Below are 26787 nucleotides of genomic sequence, written 5' to 3'. Positions count from 1 at the left end.
CAACCCTACCTAATATGTCTATTAAGTACAAGCATGCAAATATAGGTCAATCCACAGGCACATAGGATCCATGTTAAAAACAGTAAGATAACTGTGATGAGTGGCACCAACAATTTTGATGACTAACACTCAAAAATGTTGCTTTCTGAATTACTAAATCAAAATCCTGAAGCAAGTTCCTGCTAGTCTTCGTCACACTGCTAAGCACTAAAGTAGGCATGTTTTTCCCCATTATCTTAGCTGAGCTCAAAGAATTTTTACAATATTTAGTAAGAAAAAAAAATTAAAGTATTTCCCCTTTTTAAATTTACACAGACGTTTAATTAGCTTTATTTACAGAGCGCTTTTTTCAGTCTCCAATAGTGCCTAGATAGCATCATCAGGCAAGAGTGCCAGTTTTGAAAGAGAATCTATATAGAATCCTAGGATAACAGATGGTGATGCTCCTCCAGAAGGGGCAAGCTGGACTACAGAAGCAGCTCTCTCTATATGGCTCAGTTACTCAGGAGTAATTCTGTTGCAGTCTCTACATCCCATGATTTTGAAGACAAGGCCACTATTACTGCATTCTGCAATGAGAGAACAAAAGCAATAATATTTTCAGTGTGTGAACCTGCAGCTCCGAGAAGTGGAATGAAAAGTTCACAGATTAATCAGAACATGTTAGTTTACCATTTATTAAATTCCAACAAATAATTTATAGAAAAATTTTTTCAAAAAGGCAGAGGTAGTTCACAAGATTCACCAGTAACGTAGTATTTTACTCCAATTCTTAAAAATAAGTAGCAAACCAGAACGATTAGACCTACAAAAGGTCACAGAAGTAGCAAATCTACTTTAGTATACTGATTATCTCTGCATTTATACAGATATACTTGCCCTGCCCCTACTGAAAAATACTGAAGTTATATATACTTACCCTATCAAAGCCCATAGCACAAAGGTTTTCTATTTTTTTGGTGTATTCTGGACTAGAAACTGGTGCTCCAGCATACACATGTGCCCAAAGTCGAGCTGTCTGTTTAAACATTTCTGGGTTTTGTTTGTACTACACAAAAGAGAGAGGAGAAGAAGGGAAAAGTTAAATCAACTCAGCAATCCAACCAAACAGCAAGACGATATGGAAGACTGCAATCCATCATTCTTCCTACAGTATCTTCAACAGTGTTTCGTACTGATCATGTTGCTATTTTCCAAATAAATTTAGAGGTGAGGATTATACAAAGAGTAAACCTATCCAAGCATTTGATATAACGAGTTTGCCTTCAGGTTAAATGATGCACGATGGGTATTTCATGTGTACAATTAGGTACTGCTCTCAATTGCAGTGACCAAAAGTAAAGGATCTATATTTTGCACAGCTACTGAAAGTTTATATTCAGTGTGGCAGAGCACAAATTATCCCTGTGTTAATCTCCAGAACACAGGTACTGCATACTACTCTAATGCATTTCTTTAATCACTTAAAAATATATCTGACTTTATGCACTGAAAGTAGGTCTGCAGTTTTTAGTCAGGACTAACATTCTACTACCAGGCTTCTTCCTGAGAATAAGGATACTGATCCCACAGGTGACAAAAGAAAGGCTGAAAAACAGGTGAGCAAAAACAGGGAGCTACAACTCTTCAGGAAAGCTATTATTTACCAGAAAAAAACCCATGCCAGTGTGTAAGTATGTTACTTTGCACCAATCTTGTGACTAACAAGTTTCCTAACAAACAACTGAATGGACTATATTGCAGAGAACTTTCTCCATGTCCCAAGAACTCAAAAGCCAAGAAAGTGGGTCATCTGTCATAAATTGTACTCAGAAAAGTTAAATGAGTTTTCCATTTTAGCAACCTTTGTACGCAATATCCAGTTTTTTGTCTTAAAAAAACTCTTCCTTTAAATCAGCACTTCAGCCCCACCTTTGGATATTTAATGAATTTTAGCACTAAATAATAAGACAAGATAATACAAAGTATATTCTTCAAGTATTTAGATATCTGCATTTTAAGGACAGAAACATGGCTGACTATAATGCTTAAGTATTTCATTCATATATGAAAAAGTCTTTATAAAGCACAGTCAAATGCTGTGCATTTCATTTTGCCTCTCCTACAAAAACACACCAACTACACCACTTTGTGTGCCTTGCACACCTCCCTCTAGTTCTGATCCACATGATGTAATTTGTATATTTACTATCTGGCTATTAATAGCATTAAAACAAACATGGGAGGCAATCTGTTGTTGGAAATAACTCACTATTATAAATACAGTAGTCAGTAATAAATTTCTTTTGTTGAAATGACTAGAAAAGAGGAAGGATTAAGTTTGGCATCAGTAGCATCCTGAAGTACTATATTTTTCTGTTCTTAAAGGATCTTCCCCCAATTAATTTTTTAAAAAGTATTTTTGAGAACACTGCCAAACCTAGAAAGCAACTAGCTGAAGTGCAAAGGATTAGTCATAACTGCATTTTATTCAGAACTAGCTTTCAGTGTGCTATTAATAGAATTCCTTTACTTAGGTATCTATAAATAATCTAGCTTCTCACTGAATTGAGAAAAGCCTAACGGCAACTTCTCCTGATGTCTCTGTATCGGGAATCTGAGGCAGTTAATGTTGCTGTACTGAAAAAAACCAGCAGCTAGTTGAGGTAGTTTTGACACCAGGCAGCTGGTGTCTGAAAATGCTGCTGTTGTGCAAGTAGTTCTTCCTGGGATTCAGCTCAAGAGCTTGCAGGACACTGCCATTTACCTGGACAACACATAGTTTAGTAAATTAACAAGTGTAGAGGATAATTAATTCCTTGTGAATTTTTGTTTTGGAAAAAGCAATCAACCTCAAAGTAAGAGACCCCAACAGCAACTAAAACACGTGAAGGAAGTGGGACTTTACCACCACACCTCTCAAAACCATTATAATCACTTTCTACTTACATACACATTTCTCTAACTCAAGGCCAAATCCCAATGTAGTTTTCATGCAGGTATTTGCAGGAACAGGATAAACTGAATTCTCCCCACATCAGCCATGCCAGAGTCCCACTTGACACATCCCTACAAGCAGCTGAGGGGCAGGAAAATTGCTCTTTGGAATCTACAAAGTTTCATGAAGGTTTTTGCCTGAGAAAATACTTTTTCCAGCTCTTCTACAAGACTGTTATGATTCCTGCACAAAAGTCTACCATCAGGGTCAGAACAGGAAACACTATTTTTGTTCTTTGTAAAAAAGGAAAAAGTGGTTTTGTTTAATGAAGATAGAGTGTGACAGCAAGGGCACACATCTGGCAAGAAAAGCCGGCACAGAGACATGCATGGTGGCCTTGCTGGCCTTGGCAACACTTCTCCCTGGGCAGAGTAATTCAGTCTGACAGAACTATTCAGGGACATTTGATGAGAGCAGCCTTACTGCAGAACCACACAAGTAAGCCTTCTGTACTTACTACTGAGCATAGTGCTAGCAAACAACTCTCCCCCACCCAGCAGTGCAGTGGGCTACCTCTGATCTCCATGCTTCCCTTCAAACCCTGACAGATTTGAAAAACTGCTTATTTCACATGGAAGGAGTGCACACTTTGTCACCCTATCCTGAAGGGTCCTGACTTACAGAAGACACAGGTGAGACAGAAGGTTCTCCCAGCATCACCTTGCTTTGTTCCTCAGTTCCTGAAATACACCCTTACTGCCAGTGAGTGGGGAAGCCAGGCTGCCTCTCTCTCCCCACAGTAAAAAGGAAATCACACACATACTTGGGACTCTGTTGAGCATTGTCAGACTATGAAGCTATGGAACGAGCTTCTGTCTTTCATCTATACTTTAAATTGAATCATGTCAGTCCTGGTATGGCATAAGATCCAACTGACATTTTATTTATTGGTATTACAAGTTATCGCTACTGACTGAAAAGTAACAAATCTTATTGATTATAGAATTTTACTGGTACCAATCCAACCAGTGATTAAAACATTATCCCAAGTTACCCCAAGTCACTATATTCATAAAATTCTGACATTAAAAAATACAGTGCTCAACAATATTCATATTACTCTGGAAGAGGAGCTACATACCAAGTCAAATCCAATGAACACCAGCAAGTTAAAAACTCATTTTAAACCAACATAGTATTGCTTTTGTTATACTAGAAGCATTAGATTTTAAAAGGAAGTTATCCTGGCATTCATTTTACTATGCTGTTATCTCCTGACATTTCTCACAAGGTGATATAAATAAGGGACAAAACTAACAAAATAAAACTCCTGACACTGTAAAGTAACCACTACTTACTCTGGAGTCCAAAGAGTAAAGAGCACAAAACACTGTAGCAACAGCAACTCACACTTACTATATGGTTATTTTCCAATAAATTGTTTGAAATCTTTATCTCCCATAAGGTTTGGGACCTAACCTGAGTCAGCAAAGGTTTATAGAAATGTCACAAAATTATGGTCAACTGATTATCTTACCTGGTTTGCCACTACTGCATCTTGTGGATCATCTGGTTCTGCAGCTGCCAACAATGCTTGCAGTGATAACAACACTGTTCTTAGAGTCATTGCTGCCGCCCTAAAATTGAAAATTTAAAAAATATTTTACCAAATCATATGCCTGCACTCACCTGCACTATATCATAGAAGATTTGAGTTCATGTACAGCTTGTAAGTCCAAGAATGATAATTTTAAACTGCTGCAGCTTATAGTTATTAGAACACCATTCCATATATATTTAAATAGGGTTTTAAATGTGAACTTTCCTATTAACAATGCTTTCTTGAGTTTCTGGAAAGCATGGTCCTTGACCTATGCATTTTGCCATGCCCACTTCACATAATTAATTTCATGTGAGAAACAAATCCCATCACCAGAGCAGGCTGTGCTGCTCCCCCGCTGCGGTACCCACACCTCACTCATGGTGCGAGGCTGAGCCGCCAGCCCGGGATGCTCCCTCTGCCGGCACTCCTTGTGCAGGAGCAGTAACCTACATTTTAAATACTTGCAACGGGTAAGGAATTCTATGCATTAGAGCTCTTTTGCATTGCACCAGTTTTAACGTGACATTTTTCAATAAAATTTAACAATTTACACAGTTAATTGCTACTACAATAATGAAAAGGTTAGGCTATTACAGAACATGCAATTCAAAATACTCCCTTTGCTTCCTGTCATTTACAACCTGACATGACTGTTGGAAGCAGGAAAACATTTTGTAGCCATAATGGTGCTGTAAAGTCACTCTTTGCCCTGTGAAAGAACCCCGTTGGAGGCAGCATAGTTCTAGAGTCAGAACTTCTAAGATTTTAGGTTCTCATAATTTATTGATCTCCAAGTGTATTTAGAATAAGAGACTTTGGTAATTTAGTAAGAGGAAACCACTTTGATCATAGAAGTCAATAAACCCTCAAAAGTAATCATATGAAATTATTACATGCTGTAAGTCTGGAAAGTTTTAACATTTATACAGTTAATTAGATTTTGATCATGAATACCATCTCTGATCTACCATTTCAGCTGGCATACACTGGAAACCAAACAAGCACCCCACAAAACTGTAAAACTGTATTTCAGCTGATCTGAAGAGTTAACCAGACTCTTAATTGTGGTGGCGAAGGCGCAGACAGATGTTCAAACCAACAGACGAAACTGCTTACTCTGCTTAAAAACTAGCAGCAAGGTGAGTAGGGAAAATGTGACATCAGATTTGAGCAAAGTGGTTATGGCATGTGAATGCCAGAGGAAAGTTGTGAAACACAGGCATCCAATTTCTTACAGACAAACTTAAATTTCTGATCAACAGAAACCAGTTTCTCCTTTTCAGAAGATTGAAAGTGAATGTAGAGAATCTGTTAGAGTAGGTGGGGGACAGTTTGATGTGATGGTCCAGCTACAAAGAAAAACAGTGTGCAAGTCTATTTCCAGGCTCAGCTTTCAGAAATTTATGTATTTTCCAGTACTGAGACACTGTGTTGAGGTACTCTAGCAGCACATATCGATACACAGAGAATAGATGATGGTAAAATGTCAGAGGTACATTTGTGACACTCAAATATTTTGTTCCTAGATGCTTACATTAACAGCTTTCTTGCTATGTCATTAACCAGTCAAACATGGCATTCTTCCCTAATTGTTTCTAATTCTATAAGATTTTTCCCAGTAACTTATTTTTTAGCTTGATAATTGTCTCTGAGCTTTCACAGTGCAGTATTCTACATCAAAACACAAGTGAGAAACATCCCAAATGATAGATTTTAATTAGCACATGCTGTCTCATTCCAACTGCCATATCAGACTGAAGTCCCTCAAGCTGAATCTTGTAGACTTAAATGTTTAAAAAACCCTCATGCTTTTAGATCTGAATTCTGAAAAATCACAAAACCCTCACAACATATAATTCTCCTTTTCCAAATGTATTCCTTAGTAACTAAACTCTTTTTTCCCTCAGAATTTCAGATTCCCTTCTAGTTAAATTTAAGTATTTCAGGTTCCAGGATGAGTGATTCCTCCAAGCCAAACAATGTTTCTTTAAATCAGAAACAAAGCTGGGAATTAACTGGTAAGATTAAATATAATCAGATAAAGAATACCAAGTTACTGAAACATGTCCTCAGTAGCATGAGCCTAGCTAATCTAGAGTACAAACTGTCTCGTTTGTCCACACCTAAATCACACACACAGAAACCTCAGTGAAAGAACAGAGAAATATTTTTGCTTTACATGCACCTATGCTATTTTACTCTTTTAATTTCCCGTGATTTGTGATCTCTACTAGTTTATACTATCTTGAAATTGATCTATTTAATGTATGCATTCCCAACATAATGCACAGTCTTATCTGCTCCTATTAATGTAATGCAACATGTTTACTATTCCAGCCTTCAAGTGCCACTAAGTCTTTCAGGCCTTACTATGCTCAAATGGATTTAACCATTTTTATTTTTATACAGTGAATTTCAGGAACTATCACATCCACCACACACGCTATAAAACCTTTTTTCACAGGTAAGTAATTTTATTATACTTTTTAGTGTAGTTTTAAAGACAGACTTAACATGAAATATCTATTGACCATAACTAATACTGTAGTCACTTTCTCCAAATAAAATTTTCCTTTGCAGAAATCCTTCTACTTTAGAGACATCTGAAAATGTAGAGAAAATGACATTAAAAGGGTTGCAGCCTCTTGTGCCACTTTCACATGCAATTTACTTTCATTTACTTTCCAGGAGTTTAAAATATACTCTGGGAAGCAGGTGGCATCACTAAGAACCAAAAGTGCCATGGACACCTAGAACACAAGTTCTGAGCTGGCTCCAGCTGGCTCTGGCTTTTAAGACTGTCAGGCCCTTCCAGTCTCTGTTCATCTGCTATGCTTGTAGAGTTTTATACAAAGCATACTAGGACTTGATCTGATATTCCAATTTCAAAATAAGTAATAAAAATAAACAACTCGTTCAGTTGGATACACAGATGGCTACAGGTTCAGAGAACTCAAACTTTAAAATAGTAAGTTTCAGACAAGACTGGTTTAGCTACACATGTAAAAAGGTTTAAAAATGTAGTTTACAACTTATTTTCAAGCCTCATGTCTCAAAACAGCTTTCACATCTCACGCAAAATAAGACAGTCTTCATTGGAAACAAACATTGAAAGAAGAAGTGTTCTTAAATCATACAAGAAAACCTGTTACAGCTCCAGTTGCTCTTTGTATTTAACAAAAAAAGAAATTAAAGCTTGTCATTAATGGTCAAGAAACACTGATATATGTCATGTAACTACCGTATAACCATGTAAAATCTTTTACCTTTAGGACACCAATTAGGTTTCCTGATCAAAGAAAGTAAAAAAGGTTTGTTATTTTCTACATAGCTTAGTGTTAATTTTTCAGACATAAATCAACATTCCCAGAAGGAACTGAAGGGACAGCTAAAAATAGATATATATGCACTTAAAAAGCTCTTCTTCCTTCCCATTGCCTTCTTTTGGGCAAATTCAGTGAATGGAGATGACTGCCCAGAACTATATTTACAGACACTAGTAAGGCAGGACCTTTCTCTGATCAGCAAAAAGCAGAAACAATTTCCATCATTAGTTCTGAAAGAAAATCTATGCTGATAGTGGCACAAAACTAAAGAACCCAATACACACACACACACAACCCCCACCTGACATCTTCACAAGCTAGAGAAGAATGTTTGGGGGAAAAAAAAGCTGTATTCCCTTAAAACAAACTTCCAGTGGAAAGATGCAGGTCCTCTGAATTTTCCAATGCACCTCAAAGGTTTATTTATCCAGAACAGAACCCTGAAAAAGATTAGGTATTTCCAACTCTTCTTATATTTGAAGTTTACTTCCATAAATCCAGGTGTGGATTTATGCGCAACATCTCACAGAGTTCAAGCAATTCCCTTTGGTAACAAGCTAACTGCAAGCTTGGGTATTAGGTTTTTTTCTCTCCTCCTTGCCAAGGGCAAGGTTTTGTATTGCTCCTGATAGACTTCTGTCTGTTCTGTTCTTAACTGGAGCCTCACAAGTTTCTTGGAAAATGTATTTCAATGCTTCACCATGTTTGATATTCTGCACACTGAGATGGCATTCCAGCCTTTCACTGTACATCATATTTGCTTATACCAACATTCATGCATTTTACTCTGGATTTTTCCTATGGTTCCCATCTTTCCTGTACTACAACTCTCTAAGTGGGTACACTACTGCAATGCAAGTCTAACCAATCATCAATAACAAGCAGCCACCTTGTATCATGAGTTGTACAGGTAAAGCCTCCTATTCACCTTGCACGTGACATTACATTGCCTTTGTGCCATGACATTACTGGCTCCTGTTTTCTCCTAAAACTTAAAATAATCCTTGACTCCCACTCCCATCCCAAAATGTTGCTTAATTATTATGCAAGTTTGCAGATTTGCCATCTACAAAATCGAAGGAAAGGCCAGTATCATCTACTAGGGAGCTGCAGAGAGCTCACTGCAGGGAGCACTGTCCCTCACTTCAAACTGAAAGCCCCAACTCTGGACATCCAAACCAGAAGCCAGGCTTTCTACTGGCACTGCATTTGCTAAACTGCAAGCGAAACCTGAAGTGAATCAGAACAAAGAAAGCTGATATATATATTTTATTCACTTACAGATTTTTCCTCTTTTCTTAGGTAATATCTGAGGGCATTTCCATTAAAAAAAAGCACCCCTACTTTGGATGAATACAGTGATAACATTAGGAGGCACAGCAAGCCAGCTGTGCCCAGCATGCCCGAGGAAAGAAATCTCTTACCTTTTGATGAGCTGAGAGAGTCCTAAGAGGATTATGAAATACTAGCAGGTTTTATTTTTCTTCTTCATTTTTAAAGGCTAAGTAATTTTCCATTTAGGAAGTTTTTACTTATGTTCTTTACATTCCTCTCTGGAAACAATCTCTCTCATGACTCTGAGAGGTAACCCTGCAGAATAACAGGAACAGCTGCAGCCAGCAGATTGCTGCTCTACTCCATCAACCAAGCTACAACCAAGCTACAGGGAACAATTTTTTTCTAAATAATCTGCAGTATTTATTCAATTTGTGAAATAACTAAGCTTGTTAATCCATGAGAAAATCTCTGGGACCTTGTACCAAGGGCTTATGGAATCTGGAAGGAAATGAATAAGGCCTTTGGGTGGAAGCCGTTGCATAGTCACTCTTTACAGGATAAAGACAAGACTGGACACCCATTGGAGATAATAAAAAAAGAGAATAATAGAATAGCTCTGACATAGCAGAGAGGGGAAAGACAGCTAGTTCCCTCAAACAATGTTAATATTTTCATTTTTCTCAAAGCTTTAAGGAGGTTCAGTGTTCCTCAAACACCCTGAACAAAACCTAGCAGTTTCCGATGCCCAGGAAGATAATTACTACAAGCTGGCTGCTGTTTATTTTTCTATTAAAACTGTATTACCTCTTATAATGATTTCTGCATCTCAACTAAAACTAAGGGTGAATCCTCCAGTAGAGCCACTATGAAAAAAAATTCTTAGTATGCATTTTTATTTTGACTGTCAAAACCACAAAAGCCAAGAGTTTTTTTTCAGCCACAACACATTCACTTAATAACCACTGCTCAAGGGATTTATGCACAGCAGCTTTCAAGTAATTTAGTTCTCAGGTTTCAATGAACAGTATTAGACACGTTGTATATTTAAGAATAAAACTTTGAGACAGAGTACTAGCCTGGAAGATAGATACAGGCCACAGTAAGTGAAACTGAATAACAAAAATTATGTCAGATAAGCATAGACAGCCTTCCTTTTACAAAATCACAGCCCTATTTTAATTCTACCAGCAAAGAGTAGATATGGTAGTAGCTGCTTTGCAAACAAACTGGTCTAACAGGTACTTAAAAATCTAAACATGATGAAAATCCACAGCTGCAAAGAATTTCAGCATCAAGCATAAATGTGGAGAATGAATTTCATTAAACTCATTAAAAATAATTTAAAGACATTATTTTGCAAACTGATAAAACCTCCTGCCAATATGCAGAATATCATCTCCATTATGCTCATTAGAATACAAAATAATTATCATGGGATGGGTGAGTAGGGAAGAAACTTTTTTAAATGACAGAAAAACATTAAAATCTTTGTATTTATATTCAGCATCTATAAATGAATATTTTTATCAGCTTATTATCTCTTTCAGTAATTTGGCCCATAAGCCAAAACTCTCCAGTCATTTAACAGCCACTGACCTCACTGAAAAACAGAGATATGCACTGGAATTTGAGACTTACATTTAAACACAGCAACAAGAGGACTATTATTTAGTTACAAGTATTACAAATCAATGAAGTGACAATTCAGAAACAGATCTTGTTGCTAAAAGATTTCACAAGAGAAACTGTGGAACTAAATATATTTTCCAGAACACAGACACCAGAATATTTCAGAATTGCATTTGTCCCGTTTACCTTTGAATACCTGGTGAAATCCATTAAATATTAAATTATTAAGATTGGGGGGGGGGGTGTTGCTTAGATTTTTTGGTTGTTTGCTTCCTAATGAAGATATTTTATTCAAACCATTTTTCAGCCTAGACATGCAGAAAATTTAAATATGGTGACATGTGTTGGTGCACCCCCCCCCCACCTCCCTCCTTGGGCCAACTATGGTGTCAGGACCACTACTAGGCCGCAGCCCGGACTAATGGCACCTGGGCAGTCAGCTCCCTGTGAGCGTATCATAAACGCTGTCTGCTCCCAGAACGTCTGTTGTCTAACAAGCTCCAGTTTTCTAACAAATAGCCTTGAGACTTCCTTTTTCTGTCTGAACAAGACACCAAGTGGAATAACATTTTTGTTACTGGACTTTCCAAGGAATATTCCAGTAACTACCAACTCATATTGTGGCCAAGGATGGAAATTTACTGATGACTTCAGTCAATCATCTTATGCCCCTGTCTATAAACAGGGGTATTGAGACCCTTGGAGCTCTCCTGGAGCGCAGTGGGCTGTAACCAGCATCTCCCTCGGAGTGGGATGATTGTCAGAGCCAGCGAACTCTCAAGTTTGCGAGACTCTGAGGATTGCCATGGAAAGCTGACAAACCTGGGCTAATACCCCCATGGCTCCTCAAGACTTAACCCTTTGCCCGCCGAGAGGATGCAAACACATCTGATGTATTTCACTGAACTAGAGGGGAATTTTTCTGAAGTATACCTTTGTACATACTTTATGTCTGTGTGCATGCATATTATGAATGTTGCCACTTTACATTTAAGTTCAACTTAATGGTTAAGTTAGATTTATGGTTAAGTTACTGTTGCGCTTAGAGAAAACATTAATGAAGCATTTTGCAAGTGTTAAATTAATCAATTGGTTAATTACAACCACTCTTGTGTTGATTAGGTACTGTTATGATTAAGTGTTTTTAAACTGCTTTTACCTAAACCAATTATGCAGTCTGAGGCTAAGTTTGGCAAGGTGGCCCACTCTGATCCTTGTGACTCAATGGGACAGGCCCCATTATCCTTTTGCATCCCTTACTCTTTTCCGTCCCTGCCCTTTTGTGTCCCTGGTCTCCACACAGAATCACTGTAGAATGCTTTTAATATCATTTTTCTTTATGTGCTTCATATAGTAAGTAATAGAGTGAATAGAGTTGCCATCAAACTTTGTTACACTTTTGCAAACATATATTAAAACTGTTTCTGCTGATACCTTGCCAGCAATACTTCAAGTGACCTAAAAGATTCATCCATGGCATCCTTGTCTCTAAACCAAAGAGATGGATTTGATGGATAGACCACTCGGTGGACAAGGATTTGGCTGGATGGTTGCACTCAACAAGCTGCAGTCAACAGTTCAATGTCCAGCTGGAGACCAGTGATGAGTGGCGTTCCTCAGGGGCCAGTGTTGGGACCAGAACTGTTCACCATCTTCGTTGGTGACACGGACAGGGAGTGTCCCCTCAGCAAGTTCACTGACGACACCAAGCAGTGAGGTGCAGTTGACAGGCTGGAAAGAAGGGATGCCATCCAGAGGGACCTTGATAGGCTTGAGAGGTGGGCCTGTACAAACAGGCCAAGTGCAAGGTCCTGCATCTGGGACAGGATAATCCCAAGGACAAATACACGCTGGGTGGAGAATGGACTGACGACAGTTCTGGGGAGAAGGACTTGGGGGTGCTGGCAGACGAGAAGCTGGACATGTCTCAGCAATGTGCACTTGCAGCCCTGAAAACCAACCATGTCCTGGGGAGGCAATTCTCCCCCTCTAATCCACTCTCATGAGATCCCACCTGGAATACTGCATCTAGTTCTGGGGCCCCCAACACAAGGAAGACATGGACCTATTGGAATGAGTCCAGGAGGGCATAAAGACAATCAGAGGGATGGAGAACCTCTCCTGTAAAGACAGGCTAAGAGTTGAGGCCTGGAGAAGGCTCCAAGGAGAGACTTTATAGCACCTTTCAGTACTCAAAGGGGCCCACGAGAAGGCTGGAGAAGGACTTTTTACACGGGCATGTAGTAACAGAGCGAGGGGAGAATGGCTGCAAACCAAAGGAGGATAGGCTTAGATCAGATATTAGGAAAAAATTCTTTACTGTGAGAGTGGTGAGGCACTGGAACAGGTTGCCTAGAGAAGTTGCGGATGTCTCATCCCTGGAAACATTCCAGGCCAGGCTTATTTGAACAGTATTAACCATTCATATGGTTTAGAAAATTTTAGGAAGCTATTCAGGAAAAAAGTCTTATCTATCACAACACTGAATAATAATAATGGAGGCCACTACAAGTTTGTTTTATCGAAGGATCAGAGGCTTTGATCAGCACTTTAACAATGCTCAAATGATTTCCATTTATCATTCTACTATTTGAAAAGAAACAAAACTTACAAATAGCACCACTAGAAAATGAAGGAACCACTATATTAAGAATAATATTAAAAGAATCATTTGATAATAGTACATAGAAAGCCTCACCCCATCACCACCAAGTTCTATCAAGTTTTTTCTTTAGTGCTTCCAAATGAAGACAGTGTTTTAAAGGAAGTGTTTAAAAATATATAACTGGCATAATATTGGTGCTCCTCGTGCCAGCTGATTTAAATACACAGAAGGCAAGTTCTTGTTCCAGCGCTCCTATTTTGTATACATCTTGGTGAGGGAAGATATTAATGGGTTTTTTCATCAGGCAGAAAGAAAACACAAATTAAGTTATCTGTGTGGATAAAACCTTCAAAGATTACAAGAACAAGGGTCAAATTGCCTCTCCTGTTCTTCCTTTTCAGTTCTCAATGGTTTTGATTAAAAAACCAAAAGCACATAAAACTGTACTTGCACAGTTAAAGAGTCATTAATCTCCAGTAAAACTGTAGGGTGGTAAGAATAATTAAATGCAGGTACAAAAATGCACTGGCTTTACTGATAAGAAAAATTATACCACGTAACCATGGCATGTATGTTGAAAGATTCTACGGCTGAAAGAACATCAAGTGCTCCAAGACTGTAAAAAAAAAACCCCACATGCTGTTCTACAAATGAGAAAGATAACAGCTTATGATTATCATGATTTCATTTCAGTAGTTGACACTATCCTGTGCCAGATGATTTGTACATTGGATGCGTCACCTGCAAGATCTCAACTCACGCGTTCCGCTCTAAAGTTTCTGTTTCAAGTCCAAACGTCTGCTTAGCCAACAGAAGTCTTGACAAAGTTAAGGACTTAACAAGCATTTCAAGTTTGTATGGACTAGTTACTGATATGATCTGCTGGGAAATTACAGTCCTATTCTTCTGAGGCAGACATGGAGGAAAATACCTAACACAAATAAAATTATCTTGGTTATCATGTCCATCATATAACTGGTGCATATGATCTTCAAACCACAGGAAATGTATTACTTTGAAAAACAAATGAACAATGAGTGCAGCTGTTAGTTGGGACACTTACAAGTCTATTCCACAGATTCTGGCTATTAAGACTTTTTCAGTAACATTAAGTGATCAGAAGTCAGCAACTGATCAGAAACTAAATGGCAAATGCTTTACAGAAGTGCAAATCTGCTATATTATCAGTGATAACTGATCAGCACAGTCAGCCTCTTCTACCTTTCCTATTGTTGATCTGCTACATTTTATAATCCCAGACTCACTTCATACCTTATTTTAACTCTATCAGAATTTATTTGGAAACAGAAGCCAAGAATCAGAATGAGCATAAGCACTTGGTGTTTTTCTGCCTACACCTCAAAAGGCTGAAAGGACAAAATTCAGGAGGCAATACGTAGCATCTGTTAACAGAAAAGAATTAACTAAATTAAAAAGTTAACTCCTACAAAAAACACCCAAAATGTCAAAAATGAAACATTCCTCCTAGTGCAAAAATGTTTGAAAGAACTCCCTGTGTATATAGTATCTACTTAGTGCTTTCCAAAAATCATCACATAATCATTTCATTTGCATATTTGCACCTTAGAATTCTATACTGAAATACTTTATGCTTTAAGGAGATCTCAAATTATAAATACAAAGTGAAAAGCAGCATGAACTGTTGCCTCCTAACCAGGACACCAGTATACATGATTTTGCACATTTAAATCCATATGGAATCTTACCATTGATCTTTCAGAATATCCAAACAAATGGCCCCAGTGACTGAGCTAATATTAGGATGCCATATTTTGGTGATAAACCGCACCTAAAAAACAAGACAATTTCAAAAAGAAAAAAAAAGGTTATTAAATGCAGTATACTAAGGAAGCATTTTAAATCCACCATTTAAAATAATATTATAAACAAATACTAATTTAGAAAATGCAAAGATAAAAAACCAAAAACCAAAGACATGACACTGCTTATTTCATGAGGCTTCAAGTTTGTAAGGCTGTTTCTTAGAGCTTTGCTTTACTCAACACAGACTACTGCCCGTTCCAGCACACCAAACCCATCCCTAACTGCTTTCCCGCACACTCTGATGTGTGCACACCCCTGCATCACACAAAGTCATTAGAAATATCCTCCAGCAGTACCAGTGTTTTGACACAAGCAGATGGTCAAATATGGACTTAAAACTTCCAACATTATTACAAGTGGATTTTCTAGATTTCACAAAGTGAAATGTCCCTGAACTCTTAACATAGGAATTGCATCTCACTGTTCAGCTAAATTGTTGGAAGCTACAGAGGTATTATAAGAATTTCCTTGGTGGATGCTACTACTTCTACAGCCATCCAGTCTCATTACTCATATGCAGAAAAACTTGATTAGATTACATATTTTTCTTTCCTGTTGAAGGGATCTGGTCCCAGCATTCGTTCTTGATCATGTCCATATTTTTACACTAACGTGTATTCATGTTCACAAAGCATGAATAAAATCCAGGTTTTGGTTGGTTAGTTGGTTTTTTAAGACACTGAGAACAGTAAAAACAGCATTTACTCTTAGAGGTCTTGGAACCCAAAGCTGTTCTCTGAAAGGATATACATGCCTTTGGAAATTCCTCCGTTCACATTCTTCAAACCCCTGATTTCAGGTTGCACTTTAACTGCCTTCTAGTGACTTTGACCTGTCGCTGTTTCTCATCTCTACCTCCTCACCCCAAACTCCTGACAAATATTTTATGTATATAGCACAGATCTTTCAACTTTAGCCTCTGACCTGCAAGCAAATCAGTGAAAAGAACATGTTAGCTGTCAGGCACTACAGCAGAAGACTGAACATACAGGGCTATATAAAATAAGTGCAACCCTGATGTATAAATAGGCAAGACCATAACAGTTCTGCTTTCCAGGACAGAAATAAGCGATCATGTCAGCTGAGCCACTTATTAACTACCTCAACTCTCTAAATCACTTGCAAAATGTAAAAGCAATGTAAATACTAGGTAATTTCTCACAGTGAATGACAGCTAACAATGGCTGTCAAAGCATACACTGAACAAGCTAAAGAAATCTTTCAGATAAAAAGCAGGGCAAAAATGCCTCCAATTCAAGACTACAGACTCCAGAATAAGCAGTACTACGGTACAGTGCACAGAATTTCTAACAGCTGCCTATGAACTCCAGAAATGGAGACCACTAAGCCCTAAAGCAGCAATTAAATCATGGTCCATAGACTTATCTTTCAGTGTCTGCAACCTGTTTTAGCTCTCCTTATTTTATATTCACACCAGAATACATGCAGATGAAAGAGTTGAGACCTACAGACATTTCATTAAGATTTTTTGTGTCTTTTGCTCCAGCCTCAAGGAATTAATTCAAAGGACCTAAGAGCTACTGGCACCTCTCTTCCTCCTCTTCCCCAGCTCCTTCCCAGTACTACATATCAGGATGAAAATAATCAGGATCTAGGACATGTTCTTAGTTCAAAGACATCTTTCAGACAAACAGAAAACCTATCAAGAGTTTGAGTCAGCAACTTAGGAGTCTACTGATTAATAAGAAGTCACTGAAGATAGGACTAAATCAGGGCACAGGAATGTACAGTTGCAGCTGCATATGGCTGGGGAGAACACTATTCAGGGTAGAATCATATACTTGAAGTTCTAAAAAGATACAGTAAAGTTAAAAGGCCAGTAACTTGTGAAAAATGTACGAGTGACTTTGCCACAGTCATTTCTTGTCTCATCAATGTGCACATTTTATCCATTCCTTTGACAGAGTTGCAGTAAGACCCATTACATTTCTCTGCTGGTTCTTCAAGACACTCAACTGTACACCTCACTGTTTAATTATTACTAGAAACTTGGTAGATTACATTCAAGACTCTTAAGTCTAACTTATGGAGTCCAAGAAATTAAAAGAATCAATTTCTTCAACAATGCTTAAGGGGATGGAAGACAGCTGTGCTCTCTACATCATGTAAACTATCTGAAAACTGTATTTATCTTGCCAAAAAGATACTACATTAGGATAAATAATAAGACGCAAGCTTCTCCCTAGAATTTTGCCAGTTTGAACTGCAAATCAGAATAATCAGAGTGTACTTCTGATTGGATACAGCTATGCCCCCTGCATTAGTTCCACCTAAAGACAACAGTTACAATGCCTGTGTAGAGGAAAATTAAAAAAAAAAAAAAAAAAAGGGAAGAGACTCCACATGCAACCAAGTAAATAAGGACACTCAAACTTGCTAGCCAAACTGTATTATCCAAAAACGTGTCTGCAGTACCTTAGGGGGATTAAACGGATATGTTTCTGGAATTTTTATCTCTAGCTGATACCTTCCACCTGGAAAAGACAAGAACAAGTTAGAAATTAAACCACAAGAACATTACTGAAGCTTAGTCTTTCATGACAATAAAGCTTATACTTCTAAATGAACAGGTTTTCAAGTAATTCCAATTTACCCAGAAGTGTTAGTTAGAAGATACATTTAAATTTTGTATCATTCATCAATAAATACACATAAAATCAATAAAGCTATATTTGCTTACGCAAATCAGAATCTATACTTCTTAGGTATATTTAATGTGCACATAGTCATTTCCAATCTTGTAATTTCCATGCTTTATTTTAGTAGAATATACCAAAACATGAATCAAACATCCCCCAAACAGATAAAACAATAGGGCACAGGAACATTTAGGCTGAACATGGGATATTACATTATTTTGACTCTGTTCTGATACCCCATGTCAATAAATTTTCTTCAAATTACACAACTGAAATTAACTATGTCATTTTAAACGTTCTGGAACTCAAGTACATTCAAATAGTCTTTAAGAAAAGCTCTCACTCTTTGTGGAAAAAAAAATAAAGGAGGTACCATAGTAACTTTCATTATGTTCTACATTACTGCTTGAAGTAGTTACTTCTATTCCAATTCTGCAAACACTTTGACACAGCAGTACTCAGAATATACTTTGCAGGACTACAGCATGCAATAAATGAGCTTGGCAGACAGAACCCCCTCCTACTGCCCAGTTTTAAACATTTCTGTTTTTCTGTCCCTGTTACGTCTGTCTATCTCAATTATAGTTCTGTTGACATTCAAGCTCACTATCAATCCTTAGGTCTTCTGGAGCAATCTCAAACTATCTCTGCCTGCCCAGTGAAGGCCATTTGCCAGGCAGCAGTTCAATGACAAAAAGAACAGGGTATAACAAAACACACACACTAATCTGAACATTTAGCTTTTATAAAAATTGAAAGCGTTTCTCCTCATTTGTGATTTTTTCCTCATCCCGTTGTTGCTCTTTCTGAAAGGAACCTTTCCCTCCTTGAGTATATTTTGTTACAATTTATAATTTCCTTGAATTAAAGCTGAAGTATCTGCAACCTATTTTCTTTGAGATTTCAAGAGTGATTTACTCTGCAAATCACTCTATACAAAACCAGCTCTCAAGTAGCCACAATACAGGCAGCAAGATACACATACAGGGAAAAAAACCCTCAAAGCAATACTCTCAACAGTTATAGTCTATGGCATTGTTTTATCTGTGCCAAAATGCACATTAGTAGCTACTAACACCTCTCACTTTCAAAATGTATTTCAGTCTAGTACACTCCTCCTGAAACTGATATCAGTTTGATATTTTACACTACTGTCTACAGCTGTTTATTCTCACTTAATACTACAATAACTTGAGAAGTTCTAACAGAAAATACAATAGAAGAAAGGCCAATATTGCCAAAATTATAATAGCCAATGTCTAAGTTGATAGTTTGTCTACTTAGAGGACAGCACAAGCAAAATAGTTGTGAAGACACACATCAACAACAAACCTTAAGTAAGTTTGTTTTCCCTTTTCTCTGAACTGAAGCATAATTCGGCAGCAATTTTTCTCTAAGAAGCAAAACAATTACGCTGTGCCTAGATTACAAAAATTCATCAGTCCCTCTATGATTTTACTGCCACACCATTTTGTGAGGTAACATTAAATCTATCCTTAGGTACTACCATTTCTTCTGCTTACCACAGGGTATTACAGTCTAACAGGCTATTCAGCTACCAATACTTTTCACCTGGAATGCACAAGTCCTAAAGATTTTAAAACTGCTGGACTAATGAGCTGGTGGTATTATTTACACAGTATTGTTGTGCAATGAAGTTTGCAGTTTAAAATATAGGCTTGAAGACTTAAACTGAACAAATCTGGATTTAATTTCCTTAATACTACATTTAAAATGCAAGTGAATAACTCCTGCATGCCAATGTTTTTGCAATTTTTTTTTAAAGGAGTATGCACATGTATGGCTTTTCTGCAGCTATTTAATGCCTGCGATTGAATTAAACAGTAATGGCAGAATATTCCTTCTGTAGTCCTACTGGAGCAGGTCTCACAATAGAGTTGGAGCAATGTTTAGCTATTTTCCTTGAAGAAATATTATAAATTTTGCAGTTATTCTGGCTCACATGCAAGCTTGGCTTGAAATTCATACCATTGTTGCAAAGGCTTTAAAAAAAACAAACAAAAAAACCCCGCCAAAACCCCAACTTATCTTTTGAAAAGCTCTTGAATCAAGTAAAACCCAGCAGCCATTAATTTAGGCTTAGTCTTTCAAAGGTCCTCTCTCCAAAGACATATGTTTTAACGTGGGAGGTAAACATGTTTCAATGAAAGTTATGTCTTGCAATATTCCCATGATTATCAATATGAGTTGACACTATTACCAGGAAAATAAAAGCTGTCAATTTTGCTAACAATAGATGGAATTCTTTCTCTCAGTCATTCTTAACTAATGTCCCAACATAACCTATAACAGAATTTTGCAGCAGCAGTTTGTTTTCAGATACCTCACCAATTATGGTCAACAACAAGCACTACTGTTCTCACTTCACAATGGTTCTAGAAATCCCTCCTGTATCACAGAACTGTCTGACCTGAACTACTGCATTAATTAGTTGTTCTTCATAAAGCACTTCTTGCTGTGTCACTGTTCAGACTACAGATGACAAGAGATCAGCCTGTAATTATGCAGCATGCATTACTGCATTAGTCATAAAATGTAGACTACACACACTGGCATGCCCTTCATAATTACATAAGGGAATAAATGCATATAACTATATTACAGAAATATTAACATTCCGAAGTAAATTACTCAAGTGTCAGGAAACACCAGAAATTGGGCTGGTGGCAACCTTCATTCTGCTCCTTGATATGCCCTCTAGATTAAAGTAAGTATACAATCACATTATGTTTCCATGAGATCCCTGCCATAATCAGAATACAAAATAAGTTTAGCCCCCCAAAAGGGACATTTACTATATCCCCATAATGAAATGTACTCAAAGGTATGTAAGTATGCATACATCCACAAACTCTGTGCTAAACACATATTGCTGAGTTTCATTAGCAGGATATGCTGAATATGTGAATACACAGCGCTCAGCTTTTGAAATTCTGGTCTACCTGAATCATTCAGCATCACACAGAACCTAGTTCTGCTAATAGGCATTTAAATCTTTTTTTACCCTCTTCATGAACTGCTATATCATTTTTCACCTCAGTGACAAATGAATACATCTTTCCTTTCAAATAACTCTCAATACAATCTCCAGAAAAGGCCCATTTTATAAGCCAAGGTAATACTAACCTGGAGGGGGAAAAAATGGCAAGTCATAACAAACCAGCTCACTTGAGAAGGATTAATTCTGTCTGAATGGAAAACAAACACCCAAATGGTCCCAAAACAACACCCTTCTACCACCATTCAGATGTTTCCTAGTATCCAATTATTTAATTTTGCAATAACTTAACATCTGTATATAAGACTTGGTTTTACAAGATAAACCATATTGTTGCAAAACAGCAATTATACTAAATCCTAAAGAATGATTCACTTCCAAATAGGTCACCAGCACTACTCTGTATTTCAGGTAAACAGCATGGTTCTCGTTTTAAATTGAAGATCCATGTTACAAACAGAAGAAGTTATCTTCTTTCCAGACATTATCTTCTGTCAACTACACATCAGCAGCTGATGAGATGAAGACACATGGGGAAAAGGAGGGAGAGGGGAAAACCACCATTAGTTGCTAAACTGCTGAGGAACTCTGGGAATCAATTTCTGCAGGGCAGCACCCCTACCATTACAGATGCTTCTACCTTCCTACTCTTTTCCAGGCTCATTTCCCTTTTCCTCATCTTCTGACACCTTCTACCCCTGCCAATATTCTTCCATGGCAACTTCTGTTAGGCTGTTTCCTCATTCTTTATCTGTCCTGGGCCTCAAAAGTAGAGGAGGGGTGGGTGGCACTGGGGAGACTCTCCCTGTGCTCAAGCCCAATGCTGCTGCACCAGCTCCCAGCCCAGCGAAACAATCACAAGGGATGTTCTCCTTAGGGAAGATATAACAACCAGATTTTCATCAGTAGCCACTCATGCTTTCGAGTGCATATACATTCATACCTACAAAAAAATTTCAGGTATTTTCACCACCTGATGAGAATTTATTTGTCAAAATAATGACAAATAGCACATTTCTGGTCTCAGGAGAATACTAAAGTCCCACTCTTAGCTCAAAGGCATGGAGGAACTACAGCAACTGAAAAACTTGGAAAATTGTTTTAAATTCCAACAAAATAATTATTTGCCTGTAACACTCCTTTCAACTATTTTTGTTCAAAGTTCAAATTCAAATCCAAGTAGATACCTGGCATGGCCTATCTGAGTAAAACAAGATTTTAAAGCTATCCAAAAGTTTAAGGATTTTTACTTTATTTTTTAGTTATCACGGAACTTTAAATAGAAGGTGTGTCTGCCAGCTCCATATAGGCAAAGTTTACAAGTACCAGCATCACTGAGTAATTTTGTATCCCTGACAAAGCTACATTAGCTCCTTTTAAAGCTTCTTTATGGAAGTTACCTTGCTTTTCCCAGACTGGAAGAGGTGTACAATTACTGATACCAGCTTTAATAAACAAGAAAGTCAATAAGGTAATTTTTGAAGACAGCTAAAGAGATAAAGCCCTACTATAGAGTCCCCCACTTCAGTATAAATTAAGTATTGGGACCCATGAATGCCCAAGATTAATCCCAAATTTAACTTGCAATGACATCTCTGCTTGAGATAGGCAAAATGCAACATTTATGAATGATCAGCACATCACAGAAATACACGTACAGTCTGAAGCTCAGTTTCTGGATGCTCGATGGTTAAGAAGCTTAAACTGTCGAGACAGTAAACAAACAACTAAAAGGCAGAATTATACCAATTACACTGCACAGCTTATACCTGTAAATTAATCTAATGGAATAGCCTATCCTACTGTTGAACAGATCTCTCTTCAGGCAACACAGAAGCTGAACTGAAATACTTTTAAAGCTTAAAATCTGTTTGAAAAAAAAAATCAGACTATTTTAAAACATTTATCTCTATATTTTATGCTGTAAAATAATTTTACAAACAAAGTATCTCAAGACACATGATTTGAAGTGTACAATAATTGCATACACAAAAGCATTACTTGCCTTCATATGGTGTATCCGGAGGTCCTGCTATTTCTCCTCTTAATTCTGTAAAATTTTCATCTACAAGATCTACTTTAATTTGATTTTTGCTGGTCTTAAAAATAAACAGAGAAACAAAGAATCATAAGTAAGCATTTGACATACAGATTTCCCCCAAAATATGGTATTTAAAATTTTCAGTAGTTTAAAATAAGTAAGCATTTAAAAATATAGTAACCTAAAGTTAATAGCTATCTTCCAGTTAAAATTTTACTTCATTAAAAACAGACTACTTGTGAAGCATTACCATAATATTATTTATACTATCACTACAATATGCAAAGCAATCCAGCAATATAATATCTCAAATTATATTTTTGACTACATTTTAAAAAGACCATGATCTTTCAAATCAGCTATTAATTCTACATATCTTAAACTATAAATTTAAATTGACCAAATTACATATTAGGTTTTTTTCTTGTTTAGACCAATTTAACTAGTAAGAGATGTGTTTGTCACTTTCAGTGGAATACGGAAAGATTTCCCCAAATGGAGTGGTATTTTTAACAATACAATGATCTAAACAAAATAGTGTAGTCTTGCTTAAGATCATGTTTATCTTTAATATTTAGGCATAAGGTACAATGTATTTATACATTTGAATTTCATTGTCACCTCCTCAACATTTTCACACCCCATATCAACTTGCCTACAAAATAAAAACACTATACTTTGATATTGAAGAAAACATATGTTTTCCAGAAATGGATTCTCAGAAGTGTTCAGCCAGAGCTACTCATTCCACTGAATTTGCTTTCCAGGTCCAGGGAACTTCATACAAATCTCCCAGCCAGTATGTTTTTTGGGGGGGTTGCAAAGCAAAATCTCCTTCTAGAAAAATGTACCATCAGTAATTACAGGTTTTTCCATTCTGCTACTTCTGCATACTGTGTTCACTGACTGCAATACAAATTTCTTGAATCCTGTGTTATTTTTTTCAAGAATTCTTAGCATCTTCTCAGGTCTTTTAAAACTGTTCCAACTTGTTCTACACCAAAAAGCCCTGTTCAGCTGTGCTTCTCTTCGCCCTCAGAGTAAACCTGGTTGCTGTCAGCTATTAGAGAAGAGTTAAGTCAGAGAAAGCTGATGGCTGCCATCAACTGATTCTTGGATCTATCACAGATGTGAACCATTAAGGACGCAGAATTCACTGGACAGCAGCTGGGAAATTAACTCTGTTTCCTTTCTGCAAGTGTGCTACAGATTCAGCTCCCCCCAAACAAAGAGAGTGCTCTTCTGACCAGATATGCTCACAGACATAACGAAAAATCAAAGATTAGGTAAAAATTTCACCATGTAAAAAATCCTAATTAAAGGTTTCACTAAATTAATCCAATGGTTAATTGGGAGCTTTTGACATCTGTAGTTACATACATTTGTCTTTAGAACTTGGGTAAAACCCCTTCAACCCACACGAATGAGGCAGCACCTGTGGCCCTCTCCAACAGCCAGGAACTGTAACAAACCTACTCTCTGAATCCAAACTCACATGGCATATGCTTCTTGCAAGCTTTCCAACATCCCTTCTAATTTTTTTGCTCTCACTATTCCAACTGGCAGCTCATCCCACCACCTCACAATTTTTGAAAACTTTCTATAGTACCATTAGGTGAAGGTACAATCTATTTACACCCACTTGTGACAGCATTGTTTCCCAGCTCCAACAAGTTTCTTTGTATCACTACTATTTATTCCCCTTGCAAAATATGTTATTTATACTGATTTTTCAGCCTTAAGTTTGCCTCTAAACAAGCTGAAATTTTAATCTCAGGCTGATTTTTTAAAAATTTCTCCACTCTATGTCCCATGATCATCTAACCAGCCTTCCACAAACTAACCGAAGTCCCAGAATCTGTGCCACAAGCACTCTGTTGAACTCACTGAAAACACATCACAACCAGCATAACCTAAGAAAGATCAAATCTGCCTTTTTACATGGCAGCACAACACGAGGCTCAGATCAAGTGACAAGAGTCCCAGCAAGGACTCCTGCCTAAGTTTTTGTCCTCTCCAGTGGCCGCACTGTGCTTTCACACAGGGACTGCCCCCGTGCATGACCTCTTCATTCACAAAGCAGCACATTGGTTTAAATAACCAATACAGTTAATAAGTCACCAAAACTATCTGCGTGGGTACTGCAGTCACTCTGTCCTCAACAGAGGTTCTGCTGCTCCCCCTCTGCCAACTAGTAAGCTGTCAACATCACCTGGCAAGCTCCACACTGACAGCAGGAGTTCTTGTTCTTTGCAAGTAACTTTCCATTTCGAGGACTGTAGCAATAGCAAATGGGATGAATTTCAATGATACAATCTATGGTTAATCCACACTGCAGCTTGCTCCATTTTCTACTGTAATTCTGGTTTTCTTCAGTGTCCTGCACACTGTTGTAGTAGCCTAGATATTTGCCTTCATATTCAATTTCAATTACTACCACACTAGCTGTTTTTCACAACAAATCATTCCCAAATCAATACATTTGTTAAAAAGCAACCAAACACACCTCTATTGCTAAGCTCAATTTTCTTCAAGAGTCAGCGGTCCTGGTTCCCCCCTTTGAGATGACTGCTTTTATTACTACAGCTGTAGCTGTCTCCATACCTTTTTTCTTTTGCACAGAACCTTAAGGAAAAACAGCAGGCTATATTACACTGTTCCAGTGTAAGGATTAATTTAATTTTGCATTCATACTTAAATGCTACCATGCCCTTCATATAACACATTCATTTTTTATTTACATAGCTGAAGATCCTTTTTTCATGCTATTCTGATACTTTTCAATGTCCAGCTCAGCTTGACCTTGACAATTACTGCTTTATCCTTCACCCCTGGAGAAACAGCACCAAAGTGATTGTTAATCAAATTAAATCTGGAATGTTGTCCTATAATATTTCCCTTTAATAAGTATCAAGTAGAACAAAATTACTTAATTTAAGCAGTTCTAACAGAATAAACCCCTGGCCTCCACACCTACCAACAGCAGAGTTCTTCAAAAGTTCTCTGACACCAATGATCTTTGCAAAGAATTTATGAATCAACTTGTGATCTCACGTCCCAAGTTGATTTTCCAGAAGCAGTTCTACAAAGACCTCATTATACTTCCATACCAAGTCTAAAACAGTATCACCTCCTGTTAATTCAGTAACAATTTAGCAACTAAATCACTGGGCTAGCAATTCCTGTAATATTAGCCATGCCATTACTAGTGGCATTTATTTCTACAATTTCAAAGTTAAATTCTGTAACAATACAACACCCAAACATCCATCAGTAAAATCCTTTTCTAGAAGTCTATGAGTCCAACACTATTAGAATTTCCCATCACCATACCTGAAAATTATTTTGATCAAGACTGACCAAAAGAAAAAAACAAACCAAAGCAACTCCAAACAAAACAAACAAACTCCAACACACAGAGAAAGGAGCATTGACGCAACATACTAGACAATGCATGATGCCATTCCCTAATTTTTTTCTCTTCATATTCTAGATGGATTATGCATAACCTTTTTTTCTTTTTTAATGCATCCCCTACTTCACACTAAGGTTCTAGTCAAAAGATTTATTGTCTTGTAGACCAACCCAACTGCTGGGATTCTTTCTGCACTGCGCTATAGGTAGTCATGCTTAACCAATTTTATTCTGCCTTGTGGAAATTAAACTCAAGCACAGAGATTACACTAAAAGCATGATGCAGACAACTTGAGGAAGATTCACATTATGCACTTTCATCCATCATAAAAGCCTTATCTCTAAAAAGAAACTCAGAGGAATCAATCCCTCATGAAGCATCATTCTGTGAGCATCTTCCAAAGTTTGGACACTCGATCACATTTACCACAGTAGCCATTGATCAATAAT

The 26787-nt window shown here is 37.3% G+C and overlaps 1 protein-coding gene across 1 annotated transcript in view; it reads right to left on the bottom strand.

Moving 5' to 3' along the window:
- Positions 1 to 298: 298 nt before the first annotated feature.
- UBE2K (ubiquitin conjugating enzyme E2 K) overlaps positions 299 to 26787 on the bottom strand; it is a 40662-nt gene continuing 14173 nt past the window's right edge. The window contains exons 2-7 of the mRNA XM_051790110.1: positions 22888 to 22981; positions 17640 to 17698; positions 15086 to 15168; positions 4455 to 4554; positions 920 to 1048; positions 299 to 569 (exon numbers count right to left, since the gene is read on the bottom strand). Coding sequence (XP_051646070.1) covers positions 495 to 569; positions 920 to 1048; positions 4455 to 4554; positions 15086 to 15168; positions 17640 to 17698; positions 22888 to 22981 — 540 coding nt within the window. The 3' untranslated portion in view covers positions 299 to 494. The remainder of the gene's footprint in view (positions 570 to 919; positions 1049 to 4454; positions 4555 to 15085; positions 15169 to 17639; positions 17699 to 22887; positions 22982 to 26787) is intronic.

This window comes from Manacus candei, unplaced genomic scaffold (genome assembly GCF_025592945.1).
Source record: "Manacus candei isolate 608988 ecotype Guabito, Panama unplaced genomic scaffold, ASM2559294v1 h1tg000028l, whole genome shotgun sequence".
NCBI lineage: Eukaryota > Metazoa > Chordata > Aves > Passeriformes > Pipridae > Manacus > Manacus candei.
Note: the sequence above shows the minus strand (reverse complement) of the source record. Positions and strands in the feature narration are given on the sequence as shown.